The 27,795-nt window shown below is 45.5% G+C and overlaps 1 protein-coding gene across 1 annotated transcript; it reads left to right on the top strand.

Moving 5' to 3' along the window:
- The first annotated feature begins 3,547 nt into the window (after positions 1-3,547).
- SYNM (synemin) lies at positions 3,548-26,825 on the top strand. The gene is given in 5 exon segments (XM_044979783.1): positions 3,548-4,339; positions 12,347-12,471; positions 21,099-21,172; positions 21,781-25,805; positions 25,807-26,825. Coding segments are annotated over 5 exon segments (5,142 nt in total). The 3' UTR covers positions 25,933-26,825.
- Positions 26,826-27,795: the final 970 nt, after the last annotated feature.

The following is a 27,795-nucleotide window of genomic DNA, read 5'->3' as shown; positions in this document are numbered from 1 at the left end:
TCAACCTCTTCACCTTCTCTGTGGCAGACTCTGCATGTGCCTCTGCAGCCCTGTTAAATGTCAGGAACTAGCACAAAGGTCTGGCTGCACCAAAGAATCTCTAGCACAGGGTTTATTCTTATTCCATAAAAAGTTGCTAAAAACTTCATCCCAAAAAGGAAGAGGAATAATTGGGACATCTAAAGATATGGGTAGCCTTCATTTGCAATTTATGGTTGTGACCAATCACTGCTAGAGGGTGATGAGACTACAGCCATGTAGTTATAGACAGTGATTTGCAAAATTCCTAGAAGGGGAGAAGTCACCAGAAAAGTCTTGCAGCTACAGACCAAGGAGCATGTCATAGTCTATTTAGCAAATGACCATACAAAGTATAGAAAAATCAAAAGAGGAGAGGTGGAAAAATACATTCACTAGGTATGAAAAGTTACTTAACATTCAGAGCCAGGGAACAAATAGTTCTGTGGTCTGAGGTCAAGAGAGACAGGGAGCTTCTTAGGTACCTAATTTCCTGCAGTATAATAATATTAATAATAAAGTATTAATATAGATACAGTAAATCATTTCAAATACTGTCAATAAGAAAAGATGCCAAGAAACTACTGACATTACATCTCACATCATCATTAAAGTAAAATCCAGAAAGCTCATCTCTCTAGGCCCCCTCTTCCTGGCCAGTGCACGATTGCTTCCTGCAGTATATTTGCTATGTTTTGTATTAAATGTTTCAGGTAATTGGCATAGTAGAAGTAAGAGATGGGAAAATCCTATTAGACCACTGAAATCCATCCCCTTGTAAATGAAGGATGGTTTCCCTGGTACAGGTGTAGCAGATATTAAACTGGTGCTAGATTTTTAGACAAAAGGCCATGAAGCAGCAGCTACCATTCAGTAGCTAGGTTTACTTGATCTTGTCAAAGGACAGAGGGACTTGATGACTTCTCGAGGTCCTGGCCAGCTCTACATTTCTATGATTAGTACATTCCAACTTCACTTTTACTTCTGACAAAGCAAATCTGCAAAGCCTGAATTTGTTGACCTATTTTGGTAAGGGCCAAATCCTGACATCCTTATTTTCCGATTTTATTTAGTGTTTACTCAGGCAAAAATGTATTGAGCAAGAACTAAGGACTGAATGAGGACTAAGTAAGTGGGCAAGATTTGGCCCTGCTTGTTGGCAGGAGATGTGGAGGAGATGTGTTGTTGACTCAGCTCTTCAGGCTGCCAGGGTGGGCAACAGAGAAGTATCTCTACCATCCTGGAAGAGGGTATAGGGCTGAGTGCAGTGGCAAATTAGCCACTGGGGCCATGCCTAGGGGCTGTGACCTGTCGGGGCGCCCCGTGCACTGACCCTGTTCCCCAGCTGGAGCGCTGGGTGGGAAGAGCAGGGCAAGCCCCCGTGCCCCAACCCCGCTCCCTGGCAGCCAGAATGGGGCTAGCCCCTGCACCCTGACCCACTTCCCGGCAGGCGTGCCGAGTGGGCAAAGCAGGGCAAGGCCCTGCACCTCAACCCCATTTCCCCGGCAGGAGTCAGGAGAGGGGCTGGGGCACTGCAGGCAGAAGGGGTGGGGAGGGGCCCCTACTTGCTCTGGTCCAGGGGCCCCACAAAACCCTAATCTGACCCTGGCTGTGCACTTCCTGTCCCCATGCTTCTGAGGGATTGTCCGAAATGCAGTCAGTTCTTGCTAGCTTGTCTTTTTCTGGTGGCTGTGAAAGGTCTGTCATAGTTGAGGGCAACTGCACCTGTGTCCCCCCTCTGTGCAATGGCACCTACTCTAGGCTCACAGTTCCTCCGCCATCACATCTCCCTACCTCCTGACCAGGGTTTTTCCAGGCTGCCCAGCTTCCTGCCCACACTGTGATATTCTCAGCAAGCCAGACTGCCCAAACAGGTCCGTGTCTGGGCTATGCTTTCTCTCCAGAGCTTCTGAACAGCATAACTGCCTGCAGTTATAAGTTACTACACAGCTCTCCATAACCAAGCACATTTATTTTTAAGGTGAAAGCATCAAAAAGAAAACATTAAAAATAATAAAAGAACTTACATGCCTGCTAAAAGGCTTACCAGAGGTAACCTCAATTCTAACCTCAGGCTCTGGTAGGTATCAGTCCTCCAAAACCCACAACTGGGTATTCCCAGTATTAATATTGTCTCAGATTCAAAACCAGAACCACCAGTTATACATCCTGGGCCTTTGATCTTGGTCTCATGTAACAGGTGAGCAGCTGACAATGGCAGAGCAAAGTTTCAAAAGGCTGGTTTTTTTATTTGCACACACCACCCTCGATATTCCTCAGGAAAACCATTTAACAATTTTTGGTCCAAAAGTCTGTTAGTGTCCGGCACATTGTTCAATATAGTCCTTTGAACCCCCAGGTCTCACATCTGTCACCTCTGCCCATTCCAGAAGTTACATACAATCCTGGCCCATAGTAATACATAAACCATTGATTTAATACAATGGAGCCCAACGATACTTAAACTTATTTCAGTAAGGTCTTGCAAGGGTATGGCAGGAAATTGTATCTCTGTCACATGGTCCTAAAGATGCCGAGTAGTTTGCTGTAGCAATGCAAGGTCTGATGGACTTTGATGTAAATGTGCGTACAATCATGCACACACTGCACGTACAGAATAAAATGGTTCAGGTAGGTCACTCTTCAGCTTTTTTTCAAGCTTGTGTAGAAAAATAATGGGTCTGACTCTGCACCACCTGCACTTTGAGTGGTCAGTTTGGAGCCTGATCCAATGTGCATTGATGTCCATGAAAGGACTCCTCCTGATTTCAGCAAACACTGGACCAAGCCATACACCTGTGCAAAGTGCTGCAGCAGGGAGAGGAGAACCAGACCCACTAGAAACAAAGGTTGGGAGGTTAATTAAGGATACAGGGAGGGAGAGTCATTTGGGTTCCCTTAGCTCTGTATTTCCACATTTTCTAAACTTACAAAAATCATGTTAAAAGCCAGTTATTATTTAGTTTTATTATTTAAATAAATTAAACCTAGTCCGGATGCAGGAACAGGAGCGGATCCCAAACTAACCCAATATCCGATGGAAGAACAGAATTAGAGCCTATGGAGAAGCAAAATAAAGAGTTTTTCACAACAGCCAGGGATGTGGAGGGCTTGGTGTCCTACCGAGAGCCTTACACTTGGATTCCAAATGATTAATTTCTCAGCTGCCTCACTGTAGGTTGGGACCCTTCCCAAAGGGATCAGGGGTTTGCCGGCTCAGCTCTTAACTCCACTTTACCCAGCTTTAAAAAACAAACCAAAATTGGGAACTGGGGAGGGGAAAAACCACCTCTCTCCGAAGCTGGACCGCGCCGGGGTGGGCGGCTCCGGCAGGGGGCGTTGGTTTGCTGCCGCGATTGGCTCCCCCAGCCCCGGAGAGCCCCAGCCCAGTGTGTGAGCCGCCGCGGTGCAGCCCTGAGTCCGGCACCGTCCTCGGCAGGAGGAACAGCGGGGGCCATGAGCTGCCGCCCGGAGCCCGCAGCCCAGTGACACCGCTGCAGGGGCGAGCGCAGCCCCGACGCCGGGCACGATGCTGCGCTCCCGGGAGGAGGAGGAGGAGTGGGACGAGGAGACCCAGCTGCGGGAGCTCAACTCCCGGCTGCGGCTCTACGTGTGCCGGGTGCGGGAGCTGGAGCAGGAGAACCGGCTGCTGGCCCAGGAGCTGGCCGAGCTGCAGCAGCAGGAGCTGGCCGGGCTGCGGGGCCCCCAGCAGGAGCTGGCCGAGCTGCGGGGCAGCGTGGCCGAGCTGAGCCGGGCCAAGCGGGAAGCGGAGCTGGAGCGGGACGGGCTGCGGCAGGAGCTGGGGCAGCTGGAGCTCCTGGCCGCCGAGGTGCTGCAGCTGCGGCGCCGCCTGGCGCCCGAGCTGGCCGGGCAGCGGCAGCTGCTGGAGCGGCTGTGGGGCGAGTGCGCCGCCCTGGAGGAGCTGCTGCAGGGGCTGCGGGCCGAGCACGGGCAGCTGCTGGCGCGGCAGCGGCGGGAGGCGGGCGAGGTGCGGGCGCTGCGGCTGGAGCTGGCCGCGCTGCCGCCGCCGCTGGCCGGGCTCAGCCTGGAGCAGCTGGAGGAGACCTACGAGCGGGTGCTGGGCCAGGCCTGCCGGGAGAGCCTGCTCCGCTACCAGGGCCAGCTCCGCGCGCTGCAGGAGCGGGAGGCGCGGCTGGGCCGGGAGAGCCTGGAGCAGGTGCGGGCCGAGGGCGCGCGGGGCCGCCGGCGGCTGGACGAGCTGCGGCGCCAGGGCCAGCAGCTGGGCGGCCTGGGCCAGCGGCTGGAGGAGGAGCTGCTGGCTCTGCGGGAGCTGCACGGCGCCGAGGCGGACGAATACCAGGTGCGTGACGGCGGCCCACGCGCGGCGTGGGGGAGGAAGGGGGACTGGGCGCCCGGCTGGCACCGCCAGCGGGGGAGGCAAGACGGGAAAGCCGCAGGCCTCCCCTTGCCCCCTCTCTTCCCCACTATCCCATTTCCTAGAATCTCTTCCCCCCCCCCCCCCCCAATACCCTGAGCTACTCCCCTCACTGGGTCCCAATTTTTGTGCCTTTTGCCTATGGCCAGATTTACACCTTACGCCCCCCCCCAGGCACAGCCTCTTCAGCCAAATCGCCTCTCCCCGGCCCCAGGTGACCTTTATGTTGCACACAGTTCTAGAGAGAAAGGGGCCCCTGGAATGCTGGTGCCCCCAGGCATGTGCCTAATTGGAAATCCAGCCCTGCTTTCCCCTGGATTCCCTTTGGGGGGGTGTCTCCTCCCCCGTGCATCTGGCCTAACCCTTCATCCTCTTTCTGCACCCCACCCTGGGATCCTCTTCCCCCCTGTCTTCCTTCTTGACTCTGTCAGCTCCTTCTGTGTCTGCCCCTCTTTTCTTTCCTTTCCTGCCCACAGCACCCAGCCCACCCCTGCTGTCTCCATGCTGTGCAATGGCCTGCTGGCCCACCCCATAACCCTGCTCCACCAGCTGCCTCCGTCCATACATCCTTCCCTACCTCTGATCCCTCACCTGTGCATCTGCTCCTGACACCCTTCCCCCCCCCTGCCTTAGCTTGCGCTACCCCTGCTCCCTGTCTCCCACCCCATTTCCCATGCACCAGCTGCTTGCACCCAACTCCTTGGCTCCCTCCTGTCGGGCACCCTCTGCCTTTCCCCAGCACCACCTCTTCTGGGTCTGCGGAGGCTGGGCGAGGAGGCAGCCAGCAGGGAGAGGAGCCTGCTGCATTAAAGGGCAGGCCTGGGAGTGGCCACTTCTGGCAGGAGGACACAAACTCAGGGATTCCTTTTCAAAACCTGGGGTAGAGTGGGGACCTCTGGCTGGGGAAGGGGTGAGAGTGAACAGGGAGATGATGACTCTTAGCGTATCTTCGTGAGGGGTGTACCGCTCCCACTTTGCCCTGAACAGGCACACACCCAGCTGCAGAGTCAGGGTTGGGTGAGATCAAACCCAGCCGGCTAACCTGAGCCCCATTGCCAACTCGCCATAGGCACACGGGGGAACGAAGCAAGCCCTGGCAGTGGGTGAACTCAGCCACAGCGTCATGGGACGTGGTGTTCTGGGGACAGGCATGCTGAGCGCTCTTTCCAGCATGTGACAGGTGGTGCTTAAAATGGTCTAAAAACATGAATGTGTGCGTGGGGGGTGTCTGTCACTTCTGCCTGCCCCCCCACAAGTGCCACCATCAATTCTGCCCCCTCCAGCCCCCCTCTGCTCTTCCTGCAGCTCCTGGGGTTCATCACCCCCCCTTGGCATGGTCGGAGCAGGGGGGCAACTGCAGGAGGAGCCCTTCCCCCACTTCAAGGCCTAGAGTACCAGGGAGGGATGGGAGAATCAGAGCTGCACTTCTCCACACTCTCTTCCTGTGAGGATGGTGGTGATCCTGTTAGGAGGGGAGAGTGCTGCCTACTCCTTGGAATGGAAAGCAGCCAGGAGGAGGTGCTTTTCCCTAGGCAGAGCTGAAATGTGCACCCCTCAGTAATCAAAGGCTTGAGTTGTAGAAGTTTTATTTGGTGGGTCTGCGACAGAGAGCACTTTAAAGCACTGACACCAAGTATCCGGTGATGGGAGTTGGCCCTTGGGACACGTGAAGTGAGTCCTACCATTTTCCTGCCCACCAGAGTCAGTGATGTCCTGCATTCCCCTCTTGCTAGAATAGTTCTCTACTCATGGTCATGAGCCTGAAGGATTCAGACCCCAGTGTGGTTAACTGAGCCCTCCACTTTTCTATGGCAGAGAGACTGATTACCATGGTGTTGACTGGGATGGGGTTTTTTGGTGGGGGGGGGGAGGATGGAATGAGACCTTAAATAGAGGTGTCTGCTCTGTGTGGACAGTAAAATGCCACTGTGTTTTACAATAGCAAATTGCCATAGTACTTCTGGCCAAGAGTTCTGGCGACCACTGTTCTGCAGTTTGCCAGTTATAAAGCACCCCATGTGCATGGATAGATCAGCATATGCTGGGAAAGCAAAATATCAAAGGTTAGGGATGGAGAAGACATATTAGATCATCCAGTCCATCAATCCACTATGCAGATCAGATGCTCTAAATTTCCTCAGGGCAGCATTTCTTTTGTTCTTCATCAGACCTTTTATTAACACCCTGCTAGAGCTCTTTGTCTGTCTGCAGCCCTCGTGTTAATGATCACATTGTGTGTAAGGGCATGTCTGGCATGGGAGATTATGGAGATATTGCACATTGTGAAGGGACTAGAGTGCGGTTGCTCTGTGTCTGGATTTTAAATTGCTAGCTTGTTTGCAAGTTGCTATGAACAGAGACTGATCAATTCAAAACAAAACACAGCAAACAGCAGAGCTTTTACACTTACAGTTTGAAATATTTGGGTCTTTGAGGGGTTAAGTTATTCTCCTTTTAAACACGCATTTAAATATTTTTCAAAGCAGTGGATGGAGATTTTATCTGTGAATCTCCGATTGAGTTTAATAATAGTCCTGCAACTAAAACAATGCTTTTATCAGGAGTTTCCTGTGGCTCAGGTTTTGTTTTTATTTGATAGGAGTAAAAATTCTATAAGTTTATATTTCCTCCAGCAAAATGTAAAAATGCCCTTATTCCTAAAGATACATTATCTTTAGAGCCTTGTTATAAACTGCTGACATTAGAAATTCATAATGGAAAAACTCATTGATCCTTAACAATAATGGGTCAAATTGTTTTATTAAAGCAGCACCATATTTCAAGAGTCATCCTTCCTTCCTCCCCGCTTATCATTTACAGCTCAGTACCAAAAGTTTTTCTCCTGCAGTTACAAGAATGGCTATATCTTTTTCCTAACTCAACCAGAAAAGGTATTTTTGTACCAGTGTCATCTCCATATTAGGGTTGCCAATTTTGACGTATTCCTGGAGGTTTCATCAATGACAATCTTTAATTCCTGGAGACTCCAGGACAATCTTGGAGGGTTGGCAAAGGTACTCCATATATGTTTACATTTAGCTGAGGATTAGTGGGGAAAGGTGACTGCAGGTATTCTGGAGAGTGAATCAACTTTACAGGATTGGCAGTACAGAGGAAAAACAGGTTAAAAATGCCAGTTAATAGAAAAATCAAAATTACCATGTGGCTCCTAGCTGTGCTGGTTTTTTAAACACAATATCTTACCTTAAAATGAGTTATGGTAAGCAACCCAAACTGCTTTAGCCCCCACAATGAAAGCACATAGCTGACATATTTGCACATACACCTAGATTATACTGAAACATTTGTAAAAGTGGCATCATGAGGGTCCGTGTTTATTGCCTCTCAGTGATACCGTGGGAGGGTGGACTTACCGCTGGCATGCCACCTTATGGCTGGGCATGGTGTAGCAGGCTTTCCTTTCCTGCCGAAGCAGCTCTAGGCCTGCGGTGGTCTGCCTCTTCTCACGGCTTGGCCCTCCACCCAGGCCATTTACTTCCCCCAACCCTGCTCTGCTGGGTGCCAGGGGGTCCAACAAATACAAGTCCAGTGTCCTTACATCAGGTCTTCAGCCCCCAGCTTTGGACCCCGTTGTCCTTAAACTCTGTCGTCTCAGGACTTTAAAGAGTCCTTATATCGGGGGCTTCATGCCACCTTGCTGGTAGGGGAACCCAGGCCCTTCCTCTCCTCTAGGTTCCAGCGCCGGGACACAGTAGTGAGCAGGCAAGCGTTGTCTATTCAGACCTGCTCCCTGCTAACTCTCTGGGCTTTTTCCTCCCACAGCAGGCATTTGCCACAGCCCCGTCCTGGACCCACTGCGTACCTGTGTTCTTATCAGCCTTCACAACCTGTCTTCCCAGGCTGCACCACTTCTCAATGTTCATGGCAGGGGAGGGGCTGGCAGGGCTCCCCCTCCCCCCCCGTCCCCTAACAAATCCCAAATGAAAATGTAAACAAACCATTTTGTCCTCACAATTGAACTTTAATCTTTCTTAGCTTTCCCCTATGCTCTGCTTCTCAGTTCAACACCTCCTAGGGCTTTCTCCCCAGAGGTCCAGATCCTGCCATTTATCAAGGACCACCACGAGTGTCCACCCCACTGGCATCTCCTGGCCAGTTCTCTGCTTAGGAGGAGGAACCCAGGGCCAACTCTTTCCTTGGGCTTTTCCCCTCTACTCCCTTGGAGTCCTTCCATGGCTCAGCAGGTGTCTTTCAGCTTTCTGTCCGCCACCGAACTGCCGAGAAGGGGACTGTGTAGAGTTCTTTCACTCTCTCCCCACTAGCTTATCTGGGCTTCTTCCCGGCTATGCTTCATCTTTAATGGGGTTGCCACCAGGTCTCTAATTCCCTTCCCTTAACCCTTTCAGTGCCAATGTGGGAATTTACACTCCACCATCTGTATCATGTTAAAACTGCCCCGTTTACAATTAAAGAAGATTTTTCTAGTGACCAGCTATGCAAACTCAACCTGGTTTTTAGGCAGGAGGTGGGGAAAAGGTGATCTCTCATTCATATCTGTCATGGAAAAATATAAAATGGGGGAAAGCAAGTATTTTAGGCTTTCTACTCTTACTCAGTTTTTTCGGACATAATTTCTTTTACAGGAGAGATTTTTGGGCTTTTGAAGTCATGTCTAAAAACCAGTTATTAGCTGTTTGTTTATTTAAAAGTGATGTCACTCGCAGATATGTTTTTTTAAAATATGAGTGTTTATGGTAGGAATTTCCTTTACAGCTGTTGCAGCAAGGGGATTTATTAATATTTTCCATATATTATCCACTCTTTCTGTGTGGCCATTCTTGTCTCCTCCAGCGCTGCCTATCCTCAGTAAAGCTTTCAGTGCTGATAGGTAGTAAAATGTATTTACAGTATAGTTTGGATTGGCCAAGCACTAGCCCAAATCCTGCATTGGGCCTGGTGGGCCAATGGATGGCTCAGTAGGACTCTTCTGTCTCAGGTTTCTATGGCCCTAAAAACATGCTGTGATGATATTTATGCAGAAACTCCAATTGACTGCAGTGGCAGATTCACATACAGTGCGATAGCAGGAGTGGGCCCTATATTTTTAGAATGCAAAGAAGACCCTGGCTTTCATCCTGCTCCACTGAAGCCAACTGGACATTTGCCACCAACTTCAATAGGCTTAGGATTGGCTCCTGTATCTGTTCCATGGTGCTGTGAGCTCCAAAGGAGAGGAAAACAGCCTCTTGTTGAATTAACACAATTGAATTTAACACAAATCTCTCACGCTGAATTCCTGTACCAATTTCCAGCCAGCCAAGTGCTGGGTGTCCTCTTTTCCTTTTTCTCCCATTAAGCTGCTAAGTGGCCGTGAAGTTTGTAAAAGACGCCAGACCAAGAGTGCTGGAGACTGAAGTCCTTTCTTTATTCGCAGAACAAGTACAGCTAGACTGCCCTCATGCTGCCCATTCTCCCACTGCCCTGCTGATGTTTCTCATCCCTGACTAGAAGGAACCACTGTAAGGGGTGTGAGAATTAGTCCCCTTCAGTGCTTGAGTGGACACCAGTGATTTTTCCTCTTCTCTTTATATAACTGAGCGGTGAACTTTTCCAAGTTAATCCCTTTGCTCAGACTTCTGAAAGGAGTGAGCATAATGCAAGAACACAGGTCACCTTCCAAGACGTGGATGCTGCTTCTTTACCAGCGATACGGGGAAAGACCTTTGACATTATTAGTGTGAACCCAGTTAGCTCAGCATGTATAAAGGCCAAGAAAACATAAGGCGATTTAAGGATTATTTTTGGGACTAATGTAATAACTACCCTTCCTTAAGGCTTGGTCTGCACTAGAGCTTACTTCAGTATAACTTATGTAGCTCCAGGGTGTGACTAATCCACATCCTTTAGCGATGTAAATTGCACTGACCTAAGTGCTGGTGTGGACAGGACTATGTCAGTGGGAGAGCTACTGCCTCTCGTGGAGGTGGATTTGTTATGCCAGTGGGAGAGCACTGAGCATCTTCACCAGACATCCCACAACAGTGCAGCTGCAGCACTTCTAATATAGACTAGCCCTCAGTTTAACATGCAGATGTTCCAGCTGTCACATGCTCTGCAGTCTCAGGTGGCTATGCAGATAGTGAAGGAAGACGTAATTCCATCAAGGGATTCCAGTGACAGATCTGTTTTTCTCCAGACCATGTAATGACATCCTTGGCTATTTGCTTTTGTTACAGTTCATGGTTAGCTTAGATGTTCCTCTGACCCGCTCTGTGAGTTAGTCTCAGGGGATCCTCTCTGTGGCGTTAGGCCTTTAGTCCTCCCCTCTCTGGGGTGGAATCTTGCAATTCTCCCACTCTTAGACCTGGGCATGAGGCTAGAGTCTCTTGCATATCAACCATGATTCTGCAGCAGGCTTGACTGGATTCAAGCCCTGAAATTCTTCCCTTCCGGAGCTGTGACCAGTGTGTGAATACAGGGAGATTGAACAGCCTTTTCAAAACAAAGTATTGTTTAATTTAAACAGAAGGAATGCAGCATCAAAAGAGGAAAGGGGTATTAACACAACAAAGACTTTACTGTCTTACCTAAAATTTAGGTAGGCTCAGCTTATCCAGACACCCCCGCATCTAGAGCTGGGGGGACAGTGTGCACTCCTTCAGATTACCATATTTCAGGTGCTCAGAAAGAGGACACTGCTGCAGTTTGGGGGTGAGCTGGAGGGGGAGTAGAGTTAGGGGTGCTGGAGTGACTACCTGCGGCGGGGGAATGAACCAATCAACTGCGGATGCAGGGGAGGGACCAATCGGGAAGCGGACCAGTCTGGGCTCTTTCTGAGCTGCAGTGTCTGCTCTGCAAAAATCCTGGACATTGCCTGTTGTTTGAAAAATCCACCTGGACAGAGGACAGAGCCTCTTCAAGGGTTGACCTTTTTATCCTTCTCAAAGTCCCTTATCTGTTCCGGGCATCCTGAACCTGGCCAAACAAGTTGATGCACCCTACCCCTGTCTAATTCCACCAGGAGCAGACAGCATATAATGCTGTTGTAATTGCTATAGTCCCCCTTTGTGGAAGGTCACTAGACTGCTGTATTGGACCCAAGCCTTTGGATCACACATGCTTCCAAGCCCACTAGGTCTGGGTCATGTCCAGGCACTATCTCTTGGTCTGGCCTCTCATGTACACTCTCAGTGTGCAGACCCCTTGTCTGGAGCCCCTCGATGGGAAGACGGGACTCTGTGGTCTAGCTGCCCTCAGCCCCAAGACCAATGCTCTCCCTCAGTGAACATTCAGAATGCTGCTCAGTTAAACTCCTCAAGATGAAAATGAGTGATCACTGGCCTATTCCCAGAGGCCAGAACTGTACCTGAAACCATCACCCATAGGTCCAAACATCCCCAGACATAGGAATCTCAAACTCATGACTTGGTCCACAAATCTGTGGTCTCCTAAAAGGTTAACAGTTGCAACCAAGTCAGATACTATTCAGGTTGTCATGCTGCATCGTTCACCATTGTATTTGAGCATTTCAAATGTGTTTAAATGGAAAGGGGCATGTGTGTTTATTCCAGTGTTGAATCTGACTTTTAATGTGCCACATTAAATTTATAATAGGGTGCTTTTTGCTTGCCTCCATAGATGGTGACCTGTGTGTGTGTGGGGAGGGTGAGCGGCAGCTAGATGGGATTTTGTTTAAATATTTGAAAACAATTTAGTCAGGTGTAACTCTCACATCCTAGCATGAATAATCTATTCCAGTAATAGTATCTCATGAACCACATATGCCAGTGAAGTCTGAGAGTACATTTATTTATTTTTTTCTGTAAAGCTGAGCTGCTAGTGCATGTTGCTTTAATACTTTTTAAGATTTTTATCTTGGTGTTTGTCGTAAAACTGGAAAGTTATTATAAGCACAAATGTGAAAGTGTAAAGTCAAATTCTTCAAAACTAATAGGAAGTGTTTCTGTTTAGAGGATAATTGATGCCCTAGAAGAAGAAAAACAATTCCTGACTATGTCAATCATGGATTACCTAAAGGACTACAATGAACTAATGCAGGTGAAAGTGGGACTCAGCCTTGAAGTTGAAACTTACAGGTAAGGATTATAACTGCAGTGGGTAGTACCATCAGGAGATGTTTTTAAATTACTCATTATAAGTCAGACCCGTGAACTACACTGGCCTTTTCCATCTTCAGGGTGTAGTGGTGCATCAGCTGTTTAAAAGGAAGACACTTGCCCTTAAACTCTCCAGGTTTCTTCTCCTCCCAGTGCACTTGCATAATTCCCATTAGAGTGGGGTCTCTGGACTTCTGGGTTCAGTTCTCAGCTTGCTATTGGCTTACTGTGTGATCTGGGTCAAGCAACTTAACCTCCCAAAGCCTGAGTCCTCTCATCTGTGTAAAAGAGAAATAATACCTATGTTGTAGGAGTGTTGAGGCATAATATTTGTAAAGTCCTTTAATAGCTTCAGATAGAAGATCATGTAAAAGTGTAACGTTATTGTAACTATTGTTGTTCTTCATTAATAATGTTAATAGGTATTACCCACATGCAGACTGCAGACGGAGATTAGAACCTTTGATGTAGCACTTAAGTCCAGCCATTTTAACTAATAGTAATTACGTCTACAGTTTATAGAACAGCATGTTACTGAAGCCATACAACCCTTTGAATCCTGGAATTCTAAAAGCTTGCTACTTATTTTGCAGTAAAGTTCTTGGTGCTAAAGGAGCATGCTTGATTACTATGATGCTAAAAGCCAAGTGAATGTAATTGTTCTTACCATATTTGAATATATGCAAGTATTAGCTGAAGGCTCAGCATCTGTCAGACTGTAATTGATAAGTCATAAGGCAGTGTGGATCTTCCACCTGGCAAGTCATAGTGCCAGCATTCAATGTTCAGATGGTTACAGGGTTTGGGTGTGCTGCTTACTGTACTTTTTTTGTCTCTACCACACTGATTTAAGGCATTGTTTCAAATACACGTTCTGTTTCTTTTGCCAAAGAAGGAAATGGAATAAAGAAGTTAACAGAAAACTCCATTTTCTAAACCAGTGATACTCAGACTGAGGTTTAGGAGCCGCAAATGGCTCTTTTAATGTGTCGCTTGTGGCTCTTTGTAGCACATGATATTAAAACATGGTGTGATTTAATTATTAACCAATCTAAGTTATTAACCATTCAGAATGCTTTTATATATATAGTAAATGAAACAATGAATTCACATGACTGTGGCTTTTTTGGGTAATATTGATCACTAATTTGGCTCCTGAACCACAGAAGTCTGAGTATCACTGTTCTAAACCTTACTTTGCACCATCCTGGGCTTTGTTAAGGAAACACATGCTCAGGCCAAGTCTGAGTAGTAAACAGCCATTCTGCTAATAAATCCTCTTTACCTGTGAATCTTTCTAGTCAGTCACTAGTTGAGCAATTGAAAAGCCAGAGCAATTTTGAAATCTCAAGATCATAAGTTGTTAATTGACACATGGCACATACTGGTTCAGAAGGGGGGGAAAAAGTTGATGGATAGCAGACAGATAACATTTTTATGGTAAAGATTTTGAGTTTTTCCGCTATTAACACTTTATTTTCAATAAAGTTGGCGATGAAACTTATTCTTTACAATTTGTATTGATTTTTAAATTCAGAAGACAACAATTCTTATTGAGTGAACCAAATAACCTGCAAAAGTTTAATATGTCTGGCTGCTATCTTATCCTCATGAATCCATAGATTTGTTTATATTGTGTATTAATGTTTGACACACACAGAATGTGTAGTTACAACATTGCTTGATAAGTACTGCTACTACTGTCCTTAAATATTGTGTAATGTTGCTGTGAACTATTAAGCAGCTGAGTTTGTCCAGAAAGTGGTGGGTGAAGTGATCCATACATGTTTGTTAATTCAGAGACAGCTATTTAGTAGAAAGAGCACAGAAGTTACTGTTACTGATCTAATCCCAGCTCTGACACTGACTTCATCTGTTGCTTTGGGCTCATGATCTAATCTTTCTGCCTCAGTTTATGCATCTGCTAAATGGGGTAATAATACCTTCATCTCGGTACAAAAGACCCAGAGATGCTGTGACAATTAACATTCTGTGCATGATGCTGCCCAGATATCTAGGTGCTTCGACACATGCTTAGTTAGTAAGTGAACAGGCAGTGTTGCAGCTCTATAAAAGTAAACTGCGAACCCATTAAATCTCGGAGCCTCTCCAGAAGTCATATCACGATTACCTCTAGTGTTGTCGGCTTGTGTATGGATTCGCAGTCCTCAGGGAGTAGGAAGGAGCTTGGCATTGCCTGGAAGGTTTTTATTGTCCATTGAGGTTGCTGCCTTAGCCTATAGAGACTTGAGAAATATTCTTTAATAGCTTGTGATTCTCTGTACCTCTGTCTGTCACCATCTCTGTCTTGCTGGGACAGACTTCAGCATTTAAATTTACAGCTTCCTGTTGAAAGAAACCGTGTTTGGTTGAGGCCAGAGATAAACTTCCAGTTTATCGAAAAGCAGGTCTGTTTTATCGCTGTAAAGAGAGTTCCTTTAAAATCTCAGGAGGGGGAAAAATTACTATTTTGGCTATTCCATGTTTCACACAAACAAAACCACCACCCTTCACTGGGGATTTAATCCCCTCCCCTAGTGGATGATCTTTATTCATTCCATTGAGGAAGGAAGATAACTTGGTTCCACTGAATCAACTGTTGTATAAGACTGCTCTGGACTCCTGGTCTTCTGTTATTATTAAACTAGTTCCTGTAGTAATCCTCTGTACCCAGAGGCGGCTCCAGGCACCAGCACGCCAAACGCGTGCTTGGAGCGGCAAGCCACGGGGGGCACTCTGCCGGTCGCCGTGAGGCGGCAGGCAGGTTGCCTTCGTCGGCTTGCCTGCGGAGGGTCCGCTGGTCCCGCAGCTCCGGTGGACCTCCCGCAGGTGTGCCGCCGAAGGCAGCCTGCCTGCCGTGCTTGGGGCGGCAAAATACCTAGAGCCGCCTCTGTCTGTGCCTGTGATAACCAGGGTATGTGATGTCAGCTTCTTCTCATTCTCATAGAGGAAATCAGCTCCTATCCTTTATTTAGGTACATCCAAAGGCCCCTATAAAGACCCATGCTCATAATTCTGAGGTTTCTATTGTGAAGATTCAGTGATTGCCGTGAGACATCCTGTCCTGTTGGCATTATGGACTAAGCACATGGTGTTTGGTTTACTTCCCTCTCCTTCATCCCACACAGCCCAGAGTGTCTCTGTGTCTCCCACTCTGTATTTTTTTTTGGCTTTGTTTTACAACTCCTAGAGCTAGCGTCGCTAAGTAAGGATGAGAGAGTATTTCCACTGGAGCTAGTCATGGCCGCTCCTGCATTGGCTGGCCAAAAGGATCACGTTGCAAGGAACTCCCTTCCCCAAGGACCAAGCATACTTCCTTTCCAACGCTGCCAACCCTTCCTGCTCTTATGAATGGGACCGGTTCTGGCAATGGAACTTTTGTTGCATGGCAGCGTGAAGTTCTACACATGGCCATTTTCATTCCCATTCTTTATCTGCAAAGGCTGAAATAAATATTTTCCTAGTGTTGCACCACATGGTTCCGTGCTGCTGAGATCCTACAAAAGCCAAAGTAGATTAGACTGTGTAATAGTCTCCAAAGGGAAGTGGTGGAAGACACATCACTTGAGATACTTAAAACTGGATTGAACAAAATTCTGGGCGGCCGACTGTTAGGAACCATCTTTCACTGGGCAGTGGGGCATTGTTGCATCATCATCTTGCCTGGATCCTCATCAGGTGCCCCGTGTCTCAGTTTCACTTCACAGGTTCTCTCTGGTTGGTAGGATCGTTTGGTGACTTAGGGACTTTGGGCCTTCAGCTAAAGGAAAAGTCCTCCACTTCCAGGGCAAATGGAAGGACAACTAAATAGTAAACAAGCCCTTTGCCATCATGGGTCATAGCCCGCTGCCTAAGGTATGCATTATCATCCTGTGGCCCCCTTCAGTTGCCAGGAGCTCCTTCTCCCTTACATTGGGAGCTGACCAATGTCTCTGCTTCTGGGCTTAGTAGCCCTTCTGCCTTCCACCAGCTTTGTTCCTGTCACCACCACTTCCAGGTCTCACCCAGTCCTCTCTCTACTCCAAGCTTAGAGACCCAATACACTGAAGCAGCTACTTGCTACCAAGACCAGTCCACCCTGCTTCCTCGTTTCCAGGGCCACTTCCTACTTCAGCCAGACCTCCTTCTTGGTCCCATCTCAGAAGCCCTCCACCGAGCCCTTCCAGATTCATTCCCTGATTTCCCCTTCTGCAGGGAACCACTGCCAATTATTTATGTTACCACCAAACATGTTGCTCCTGCCAGCTCCCTCATTTACTGAGGGTGTTCTGTCTCTCATATATCCAAGCAGGCCTGGCGAGCACTCAGTCACCCGATCTTCTTCACATGATCCCTGTCCTCCAATCCCATGATTTAGGAGGAAAACCAGGCTCAGTGGAACTGAGCCTGAACTCTCTTTAAAGGGCTTACTCAACCTGTGACAGGCCTAGCATATGTATGTCAGTGTTCTCAACCATTTCCAGATAATCTCCCTTTTGTTGCAACGGAAAAATGTCCACATCCCCCACAGCCTGGGAGTTTCAGGACCCCCTCCCATCTAGCACCGAAGAAAGGGACAGTGGCCAGGACCTCCTGGACCTGATTGCAACCCATCCCTCTCTGGGGTTCTTGATCCCCTAGTTGAGAACCCATGGAAGAAATGACCGAAGAGGTCTTTTTTGTACATGACTGATTTTGTGGTAAGGCTTGTGCTGCAGATCATCACAATTGCGCACATCTTATTATTTTTGGTACCTTCTCCCTCCTGTCCCATCCCACTTGTGTGTCTCATCCACCTGTTCTCTCTTGTCTTTTAGACTGTAAGTTCTTTGGGGCAGAGCCTGTCATGTTCTATGTGATTTTACTTCACCTAGCACAATGGAACCCCACCCTGGTTAGCCTCTAGGTGTTAACACACAATAAATGTTAAATACTGACAATAATAATCAGGGGGATGAGTTAAAGATTCAGTATTAATTTCCTGACTCTCTTGGTAATAATTTATCTTAGATGTACTGTTATGTTAGTGGCGTGGATTTCTGCATTCAGGGTATGACTTCAGGGAAGTATCTGCACAATTACTTTATAAGGGAGGATTTCTTGGAGGAGCATTTTTCATTGTTATTTGTATTATGGTAGTACATAGAGGCCCCAATGGAGTTAGGGCCCCAGTCTTCTAGGAGCTGTACAAACACATAGCAAGAGGTGGTCCTTGTCCCAAAGAGCTTACTGTCTAAATAGATAAGACGAACAAAGAGGAAACTGAAGAATCGAGAGGTGAAGTTACTTGTTCAAGATTACACAGCAAATCGTTGAAAGAGCCAGGAATAGAAGCCAGAGTTCCTATTCTCAGGCTTGTGCTGTATCCACTAGACTATGCTGTTCCTTACTAATTTACTATCTTAAAGTGTAAAAACAATTTTAACATTTGCATTGCATTAAAGTCAGTGGAACTATATCATAAGCCAAATCCCACAGAAATACTGAGTCGCAGTCCAGTTTTGCTGGGGTTTTCTCTTTATTTTCATGTAATAGCACGTTTTTAGAAGTAATGTTTTCAGATCCAGCTTGTCTCTGTGTGCTGTTGCCATTTGCCATATACAGTGTACTTCTTGGAACTTATTTTTAGTGACTTCATATGTTGCTCCAGCAACTGAACTGTTGTTTTAACAGCAGCCAAAAATCCCTAGTCATACTATCCACATTCCTAGTTTCCATCGTCACAGTTAATACTTTCAGTGCCTGCACTGTCAGATCTTTCAAACTTTTCTGTAGCATTGGCAGTGCCATCCATAGTGCCTAATGAGAGGAGCAATTTGAGCAATTTTCTTTGCACTTACAGGCTAGAAGAGATCAGATGTTTGGTATTTGGAGGTTTCCCCAGATTAGGAAAAACTAGCCATGACCTTTTATTTTGATTTAACTGATTGAGCTTGACCTGGGCCTCATCTCAAGGGTTGAATTTGACTAGCTTAAATATATTAACCCATGTCTACACTAGGGAAAAGTTTGTGGTTAGCAACCACATGTTAACAAACCCTGACCTAACCTTGCCCTTTTCTTAATCTGTACAAATACATGGTTGCAAAGAAAACCTTACAAAAGTGAACTGTCAACTGATGTAGTGTTGTCCTCCTGAATGTGCAGAAAGGCAGAGGTGAAAACTTACCCATTCATCTCACTGGTTAAGTCTGAAACCTAAAGATGATATTTTAAGTGTAAACATTATCCATTTCACTGATGATGGCAGAAGCAGCCAGCTAATGTGTTTATGAAACTTTCTTCCACTCCCTCCAGGAGTTCAAAGCCTCAACTATCAAGAACCTCCAGCTTCAGCCCAACAACTTCTATGATGTAGTTACAGCTTATCAGTGCAAAACATTTGGCATTTCCAAAACGGAATGAGGAGGCAGTATAACATAATACTTAGTCCTGCCTTGAGTGCAGGGGACTGGACTAGATCGCCTCTCGAGGTCCCTTCCAGTTCTGTGATTCTATGAACATGAATAAAACAGACTATAAGAAACAAGGGTTACTGTACTGTGATTACATTGTTCAATTTGATATTTAAATAAAGCTACCACAGAATTTCCAGTCTGCTGCATCAGAGTGCTGCAGAATTTAGGTCTAATTTTTGGGGAGGTATATAATTGGGGAAAATGGCATCAGTTAATAAAGAACAGAAAGAGAAACTTATTTCACAGCAGGCAGTATAGGAGTGTGTTGGTGGTGCAGGGGAAAAAACAGCAACCTTGGAATGACGTAGGAAAAACCTGCACATAGATCAGGGGTCAGCAGCCTTTGGCACGCGGCTCGCCAGGGTAAGCAAACATCCCTCGGCCCGCGCCGCTTCCCACCGCCCTCATTGGCCTGGAACAGCGAACCAGGGCCAGTGGGAGCCACGATCGGCCAAACCTGCGAATGCAGCCGGTAAAAAAACCAGCCCAGCCCATATGCCAAAGGTTGCCGACCCCTGACATAGATGTTTGTAGATTTACTAGAAATTCTCCTGTCCTTATTTATTTGGCCACCATTTCTAAAAAAAGTCTAGTAGCGCACGAGATGCAGCCTTACTGCATGCATTTTGCAGATGATATAGAGATGGCATCAATCTTGCACTGGCAGAGAGAGTAGGGTGGTTGTTGTTTCCCCCACCCCCAATTTCTGTGCTGATTCTAGAGAGCACCTTTGGGGCCCTGTGAGCATCCTTCCTCAGGAAAAACATTTGATGATGAAATGTGTGTAACTCAGCATTCCTAAGGGAAGATAATTGCTCCTTAAAAATGTATTGAATCTCAGCTATGTTAATTTCAATGGGACTTGTTCCCTAGGGCGTTTGCCACAGGTGCGTAAAGGAAAAAACTCAGGGTAGCACAACATGCAGGGATAGGCAGAGTTTGTGTCTGATTGTCAGACTGCCAGTCAGAATGAGCAAAATATTGGGATGAACAGTGGCCAGTGCGTCTCTATATGCTGCATACGAGGTATACTCTACAGCAGTGTTTCCCAAACTTGGGACACCGCTTGTGTAGAGAGAGCCCCTGGTGGGCCGGGCCAGTTTGTTTACCTGCCGTGTCCGCAGGTTCTGCCGATTGAGGCTCCCACTGGCTGCGGTTCACTGTTCCAGGCCAATGGGAGCTGCTGGAAGTGATGGTCAGTACGTCCCTCGGCCCGTGCCACTTCCAGCAGCCCCCATTGGCCTGGAGCAGCGAACTGCGGCCAGTGGGAACCGCGATCGGCCAGACCTGCGGGCGTGGCAGGTAAACAAACCGGCCTGGCCTGCCAGGGGCTTTCCCTGCACAAGCGGTGCCCCAAGTTTGGGAAACACTGCTCTACAGTATGTACCCAGGCATGGTGGCCAGGTGAAAAAATTCTATGCTCTTATTCTCTAAGACAACGTTTTAAGTTCAGTCTAGTATTCTCAATGAAGCCAGCTAAAGGCTTGGTCCCTAAGGACAGCTGTGTTTGTCACTAATATAGGGGATGTAGTCTGGCAGATTCTGCAGTCTACTGGTGTCCTGAGGATAGGCAGCAAGTGAAAGTGATAGATGCAGATGTTCAACAACAGACAGCTGTGACTTTTTCCCCTGGTTTTTTTTTTTTTGCTTCTGGTATAAGCCCTTTATTGAGAAACCAAACAAAATTTGTATTCTCATTGTTTCTGGTAAACAGCTGTTGAGCTAACACATATAGCTGGGCTGAAGAGCTTTTACAGGGATAAAGCTTACAGCCACCTGGTTTCCTAAAACCATGCAAGTTATTTTAGACACTGGGGAGGGATTGCCAAAAAGAGCGAGAACAGAATGCTGAGAAATGGAGGGGAAAGATGAATCGGCAAGATAACTATCGCCATAAAAAGTGACCCAAACCTTTTTTGCAAAATATATCGTGCTGATTTCAACTTGATGATTTTACTTCATTATCTGTGCATTACTGAGAATAATTTCCCTCTCTAGTCTATTTAGAACTCTGTTTTCCTTAGTATCGGTCAGTATGTTTGAAAGTGGAAGTAATACTCCTTTCTCCTGTTCATTTGTGATAGTACTTTGCCACCAGATTTCTAAAGTATATTATAACTATTCTTTCTCTTTCTTTTAATCAAATGTATTTGCATGTGTGTGTTACAGAACTTTACTAGAAGGGGAGAGCAGCCAGTGGATTATTACATGGATTGATCAGCAGGGGAGAAAAATACCACAAGGTAAAAAAGCGAACATTAAACTTAGACCTCTAAATGTAGGTTTTAGTCACTGTTTTATATTTTTTTTCCAATGAGTCTGTCAGTTTCGTGCAGTATATTTTTAGCTGTCGAGCAAAAAATGAACTCTGTGAGCTGTTTCTGAGAATCAGCTCTCCTGGGAACCACAGCGGGGAAAGGAGCATAACATCAGGCCACCGGGGGGCCCCACGCCAGCAGCTCCTCCGGAGTGGCTGTACCACCTCCAGCCCCGTCCTCAGCCCAGTCCTCTGGCAGGGCTGCTATACAGATGGAGGAGACCCTGCATGGAAGGACTGGGGGAGGTACAGCTGTGCTGGAGGAGCTGCTGGCCGTTCTGCTTCTCCTGTGTCTTTTCAGTATGCCATACCAGCAATAAATACCTTGCTGGTAAGGCGTACCCTACCGCCCTATTTGTACTGCTGCTGGTATGGTTGAAAGTGAATTGACATTATTTCTTCATAAATTATTTTAACATTATATTAAGATGATATCTAGATTATTGCTTGTCACTGTTATTGTACGTAGATTATTTTTATATTTTACATACAAGACAGTATTTTAATTTTTGTTTATCTATGCTCTTCTTGCAGGTGTCAGAAATGCATCTTATGACTACACTAATAGTTACTCTGCATACCGAGAAGAAAATAAAAAGAAAAGCTTTCCGATTATCAAGAGTGCTGACATTAGACATAAAACACCAGTAACAAATATTCGCAGCTCTGTACTTTATTCAACTCCGACAAGGCGTGGTGGACCACGGACAACAGATAGTGAAAAAGTTTTAAGGAAAGATATTCTTAGTTCAGAATATCATCCATCAACCACTATTGAAAAGGATGCCACTTATGAAAGAACTATGAAGGACCATAGAGAGTTCAAAACCTTTACTCCATCATATAGTCTTTGGGGAGACACTGAAATTCATCGAAAAACATTTCCTGAAAGAAAGAGAACAGAAGCTACAACTACTTCGGCAATTTCTTTTTCAAAAGAATTGACAAGTGTTCAAAGTTCAAAGAAAGACCACAAAATTGACACAAGGTCAGGTGTTTCTGAAAGTACAAGAACAAAGCCAGATAATTTTACTAAATTTCCATCTTATGAGCTGAATTCCAATTTTAAACAAACCAAATATGAACAAACCCTAGATGACACTCGTGCTATATTGAAAGAAAAAACAAAAGGAGACAAACCAGTTAAAGAGGGGAAAAGTGGCTTGTTAGAAGAAAAAGATAAGCAACCAGTCAATGAGGAAAGAAATATTGTCCTGGAGAAAAAGGAAATGGATGATAAACCCACTAGAGCAGAAAGAAGTGTTAATTTTGGAAAGAAGACTGAGGTAAAACCAGAAAAGAAAACACATATAATGGAAGAAGTGATTATTAATGATAACAAAAAGATTTTTTCAGGAGTCAGGAGTAAGGAAGATAGCACTGCTAAAGAGGAAAAAAATGTTACATGGGAAGAACAAACCAGAGTACATAAATCAGCCAGAGAGGGAGAATTTTTTCTCCCTGATGCAAAGATTAAAGAAGATGAATTAACCAAAAGGAATACAAATGTGTTCTTGGAATCAAGAAGCAAAGAGGCTGTTGAGATACCCATCAGTGTTGAAATGTATACTCCAGACAAAATATTGCAGAACAGTAACACAGAAATAACATTTCAAGGCTTTAAAACCTCTGTAGGAAGAGAGACAGATGAACATACAATTAAACCTGTTGAAATTCTCAGTGTGAATGTTTCAGAAAAAGAACCCAATTTGGAAGATGAACATGGAATTAGTGACAAAAGTAGCCCTAGAATGGGTACTTTGTCAACAGAAAACATAGCAGAAACTATTGTCGCTGATATTCTTAAAAGTTTTGTTCAATCTTCTGGTTCAGAAACCACTCCACATACAAAAGTAAACTACCTTGAAAAGAAAAAACAGGATGATGAGAAAGAGACCACTGAGATCACAGTACAGTCTCAAGTTCAAGAAGAAATATCGATTTCTGATGAAGTTGATCTAGGAAGTCTGTTAAACAAGGATGGCAAAGTGGTTCTGGAAGATGCTATGGGAATTCCATCCAAAGATGTGATAGAAGATATAATAAATGTTGGCCTGAAAGGAAGGGACCGTATCGGCAAAGTGTCTGTTAATGTTGAGATTGTTGAGGAGCCACTAGAATCTGCAACTGATGAAAGGAGTGAATTTTCAACACCATTTGAAGTAGAGGAAGTAGAGGATACATCACCTGGCATAGAGCAGCATTATGGCGATGAGGGGGAGCAGAACATCACAGCTACAGCTGAAGATTTTAAAAAGAAAAAACAATCCAGTGAGATCCTCACCCATGTGGAAGAAGTAACCGAGGCAGACGACTCAATTGATGAACAAAGATATTTTGTATCTACTCCAGATGATCACCCTTTGGCTCATGGAAAAGATGATGACTCAGTGTATGGGCAAATTCACATAGAAGAAGAATCGACAATTAAATATTCTTGGCAAGATGAATTTTTGCGAGGCACACAAAGAAGAAAAGATGATAGCATGAGCTCACCAGAACAAACGTATCAGGTGGTGGGAGAGGAAGCAAGTGCCTATGTTTTAAATGAGGAACATCCAAAAGGTGAAGCATCACATGCAGAATCCATTGTTATTGAAAAAGAGATTAAAATACCACATGAATTTCAGGCCTCAATAAAGGGGCTTTTATTGAAAGAAACCAAGGACCCTAAACAACAATTGAAAGAGGCATTGGAACAACTGGAGGGGAGTCTTCCAGAAAGTGTGAAAGAGGAACTAGCTGCATTAACGAAAGAAAATCATGCTGACTCCAGTAGCCTGGCAGTTGACATCAAAAAAGTTGAGCAAACCAACGAAGATGGTTTGGTGACAATTGTGGCTGAAGTCAATCTGACCCAGACCCTTGACACTGATCAGTTTGATATTGCACAGCTTGGTGGCGTCATCACAAGTGAGATTGAGAAGGTGTCACCCAAGTCCCCAAAACAAGAGGGCTTTGATGAACATAACGACCCAGAGTTGGAAAGACGGACCGATGGTAAAAGCAGCATAGAAACAGACATTTCTCCATCGAGTAATAAATCCACTTCTTGGGCTAGCCAAGGGGTTTACAGCTCATCCAGTGTAAGAAGCAAGGATGGCATGGAATATCATTCCACCGAACAAGTTATTCGTGAAGGTCCAGTTTCAGAAGCTGTAGAATTTGGTAATGCAGAAGAAGTCTCTCAGTCACAGGTATCAACTGATATTAACAAATCTATCAGGCATATTAAAATAGGTCCAACAGAAATTCGGAGAACTGAGCAGGTCATATATGAAGGACCCATTTCTGAAACTCTGGAACTTGGTGGTAGGGGAGATCTTGTTCAGACAGAAGGATCATTGGATACTGGTAGATCTGTGAAGCTTTTTAAAATGGGTCCTAAGGAAATTCAAACCACTGAAGAAATCATTTATAAAGGGCCTGTTACTAAAACTGTAGCTGTAGATGAATCTGAAAATCTTGCTCAGCCACAGTTTTCAGCTGATATTAATAGGTCCATGAGGCATATCACATTAGGTTCACAGCAAATTACTGAAGATATCATTTTCAAAGGGCCCATTTCAGACTCTTTAGAGCTCAGTAGCTCAGGGGATCTCTCTCATACAGAAGGATCAACGGATACCAACAGATCAATAAGGCACATTAGATTAAGTCCAAAAGAAATTCACACAGAACAAATAATATTTGAAGGGCCCATTTCTGGAAATGTTGAGCTCAGCGGCACAGGAGATCTTTCTCAAACAGGAAGTTCAATAAGGCACATTAAATTAGGACAAAAAGAGATTAATTCAGCTGAGAAAATCACATATGGAGGGCCTCTTTCTGAAAAAGCAGAGCTTGGTAGTGTGGAAGACAGCTCTCAGATGGAGCATAGGTCAGATACTAATGCATCTATCAGGCATATTAAATTAGGTCCCAAAGAATTTATGACAACTGAGCAAATCATCTACCAGGGGCCCATTTCTGAACATCTGGAGTTCAGTGAATCAGGAGACAATTTTCATTCAGAAGGGTCAATAAAGCACATTACATTAGGTCAAAAGCAAATTAAAACTACTGAACAAGTCGTATATCAAGGCTCCATTTCTGAATCTCCAGAGATCAGCAGTGCAGGAGGAAGCCTTTTGGAGAGTGAAGGAAACTCAGATATCAATAGATCCATCAGGCTCATTAAATTGAGTCCCACAGAAACTCATACAGAGCAAATCATCTTTAAAGGACCCATTTCTGAAACAATGGGTGATCATTTTCAGACAGAAGGGTCATCAGAGAGCAGCCGATCTATAAGGCATATTAAATTAGGACCCCAGGAAACATCTTTTACTTTTCAAATGGATGTAACTAATGTGGCAGGAGTGCCTGTGGTGGAAGGGAGAACACAAGCAGCTACAGTCACTGTATCAAATAGGAAGGAGCCTGATGTCAGACAGTCACAGGTTGTGGTTGAAAGTGACCAGAAGGACACTGACAGTGAAAGTACCAAAGAAGCAAGTGTTTTTCCTGATGCTTCCCAGGCTCATGGTGAACAAGTAACAGAGAAGTCAGCATTTGAAAAAAACTGTACAACTGCAAAGACTTGTAGACCAAAGGTCAGTGATTTCTGATGAAAAGAAAATTGCCCTTGTGTATCTAGACAAAGAAGAAGAGGGGGAAGAAGATAATGATGGACACTGGTTCTGAAAGGACGTTTTAATATAACCTTGCTTATCAGCTTGTTTATCACAGAGATTTTTGACTGCCGTCTTTTTAAAAGGAACTGTCCCACTACTACACCAACATTGGACTGACAATTTTAAATCCAAGCCTCAATATATCCACCATCCTTCCCCCTAATTTGTGAAAGCTCTTTGAGGGAGGCCTACCTCTATTGCAAATTCTTTTTTCACTGACCTATTTCCAGTTGCTTCAAATTTCTTCAGTCTCCAGGACATGAAGTTTCTGCTGGAGATTTTTTCAGGATTTTTTTTTTTTTAATATTGAGCTAATCCACAAGTGAGAGTCTGAACTGGATTTTTCTATCAACTTTTGAACACTGTGTTGTGCTGGGATTCTTAATTCAGCACTTCTGTTTAGATTTCAAAGTATTAACCACAGGCAAAATGAGTAACAATAACTCTATTAGAAGAGTATTAGATTAAGGCATGCGGGCAATTGATTTTAAGTTCCACTCCCATGTGCTCATGTGCAATAAATAATAGTAAAATCTTAGGAAAAATTAAATCATTACAACTATGAAGTCAAACTCTTTCTAAGCAAACCATGCATAGCAAAAATTTATGGTAACCTTTGTTACCTTTACAGTTAGAACCAGATACTAAAAAGAAAAGCAGTAAGACTACATCAGTCATATTGTTTTCAGGAAAATGTTTGGTTGGCCTTTACAAAGCGTAATGTTTTGAATATTTTTAAAGAGAATCAGTAGGCAAATGGATAAAAACCATAGGCTAAATCCTAGTTACATTGAAAACAGTGGTAAAATCCCTCCAACTTCCCTGACTCTATATCAGGGATCGGCAACCTTCGGTACATGGCCCGTCAGGGAAAGCCCCTGGCAAGCCGGACCAGTTTGTTTACCTGCCTTGTCCTCAGGTTTGGCCGCTCGTGGCTCCTACTGGCTGCTGTTCACCGTCCCAGGCCAATGGGGGCTGCCGGAAGGGCGGCCAGCACATCCCTCGGCCCACACAGCTTCCCGCAGCCCCCATTGGCCTGGAGCAGTGAACCGCGTCCAGTGGGAGCCACGATCGGCCGAACCTGTGGATGCGGCAGGTAAACAAACTGGCCCGGCCCGCCAGGGTAAGCACCCTGGCGAGCCGCGTGCCAAAGGTTGCTGATCCCTACTCTACATAGTGATATGTGAAATGACTAATCTCAGTATATAGTACTGTTCTGATGTTACGTATTGCAAATGCCTAAGGAGAGTGTGATGGCATATACCATATGGTATAATGCCTTGGCACTGTGGGATTAGCTCAAGTGTGGTTCTTCTCTGACAAGTGACTGAAAAAATGGCATTGATGGCTTCCATGTTCATTGTGTCTCAGTTTCCAGATCAACCTTTTTCTGTTTAAAAAGATGTTTTTTTCTAACTGTATATTCAACCTAGGATCTGAAAGTCACTCCTCTGGGTTCTTTGTGACTTCTTCTCATCAGTAATAGATTTTCTCGGGCCACACTCTTCAGTTACAGCACTTGAAATGCCATTGTTTTTATTGGGTTTGCTCAAGTGTGTAACCAAGGAGCATATTTCAGTTCTGCAATTAGAACTGAGTTAATTCTTTGGTGCCCAATCAAGAATAGCATCCAGCTCATTCTCCGGTAGCTGTACTAGCCCTGCAGTGCTAACAGGAGCAAAAAGAGGAACAAACATTTATTGTTGACACTAAAAGAAGATCTGACTCTGGGTATGCCTACTCAGCGAAAGCTGTGCAAGGGCTAACCTTGAGCTAGCTTGGATCCTGCTAGCCTGTTAACATAACAGTAGTGGGCTTCAGCACGGACTAGCAAGGTGAGTATCTACCCAGGGTCTCTGCTGAACTTGTAGTT

This window comes from Mauremys mutica, chromosome 11, assembly GCF_020497125.1.
Source record: "Mauremys mutica isolate MM-2020 ecotype Southern chromosome 11, ASM2049712v1, whole genome shotgun sequence".
Lineage (NCBI taxonomy): Eukaryota > Metazoa > Chordata > Testudines > Geoemydidae > Mauremys > Mauremys mutica.
Note: the sequence above shows the minus strand (reverse complement) of the source record. Positions and strands in the feature narration are given on the sequence as shown.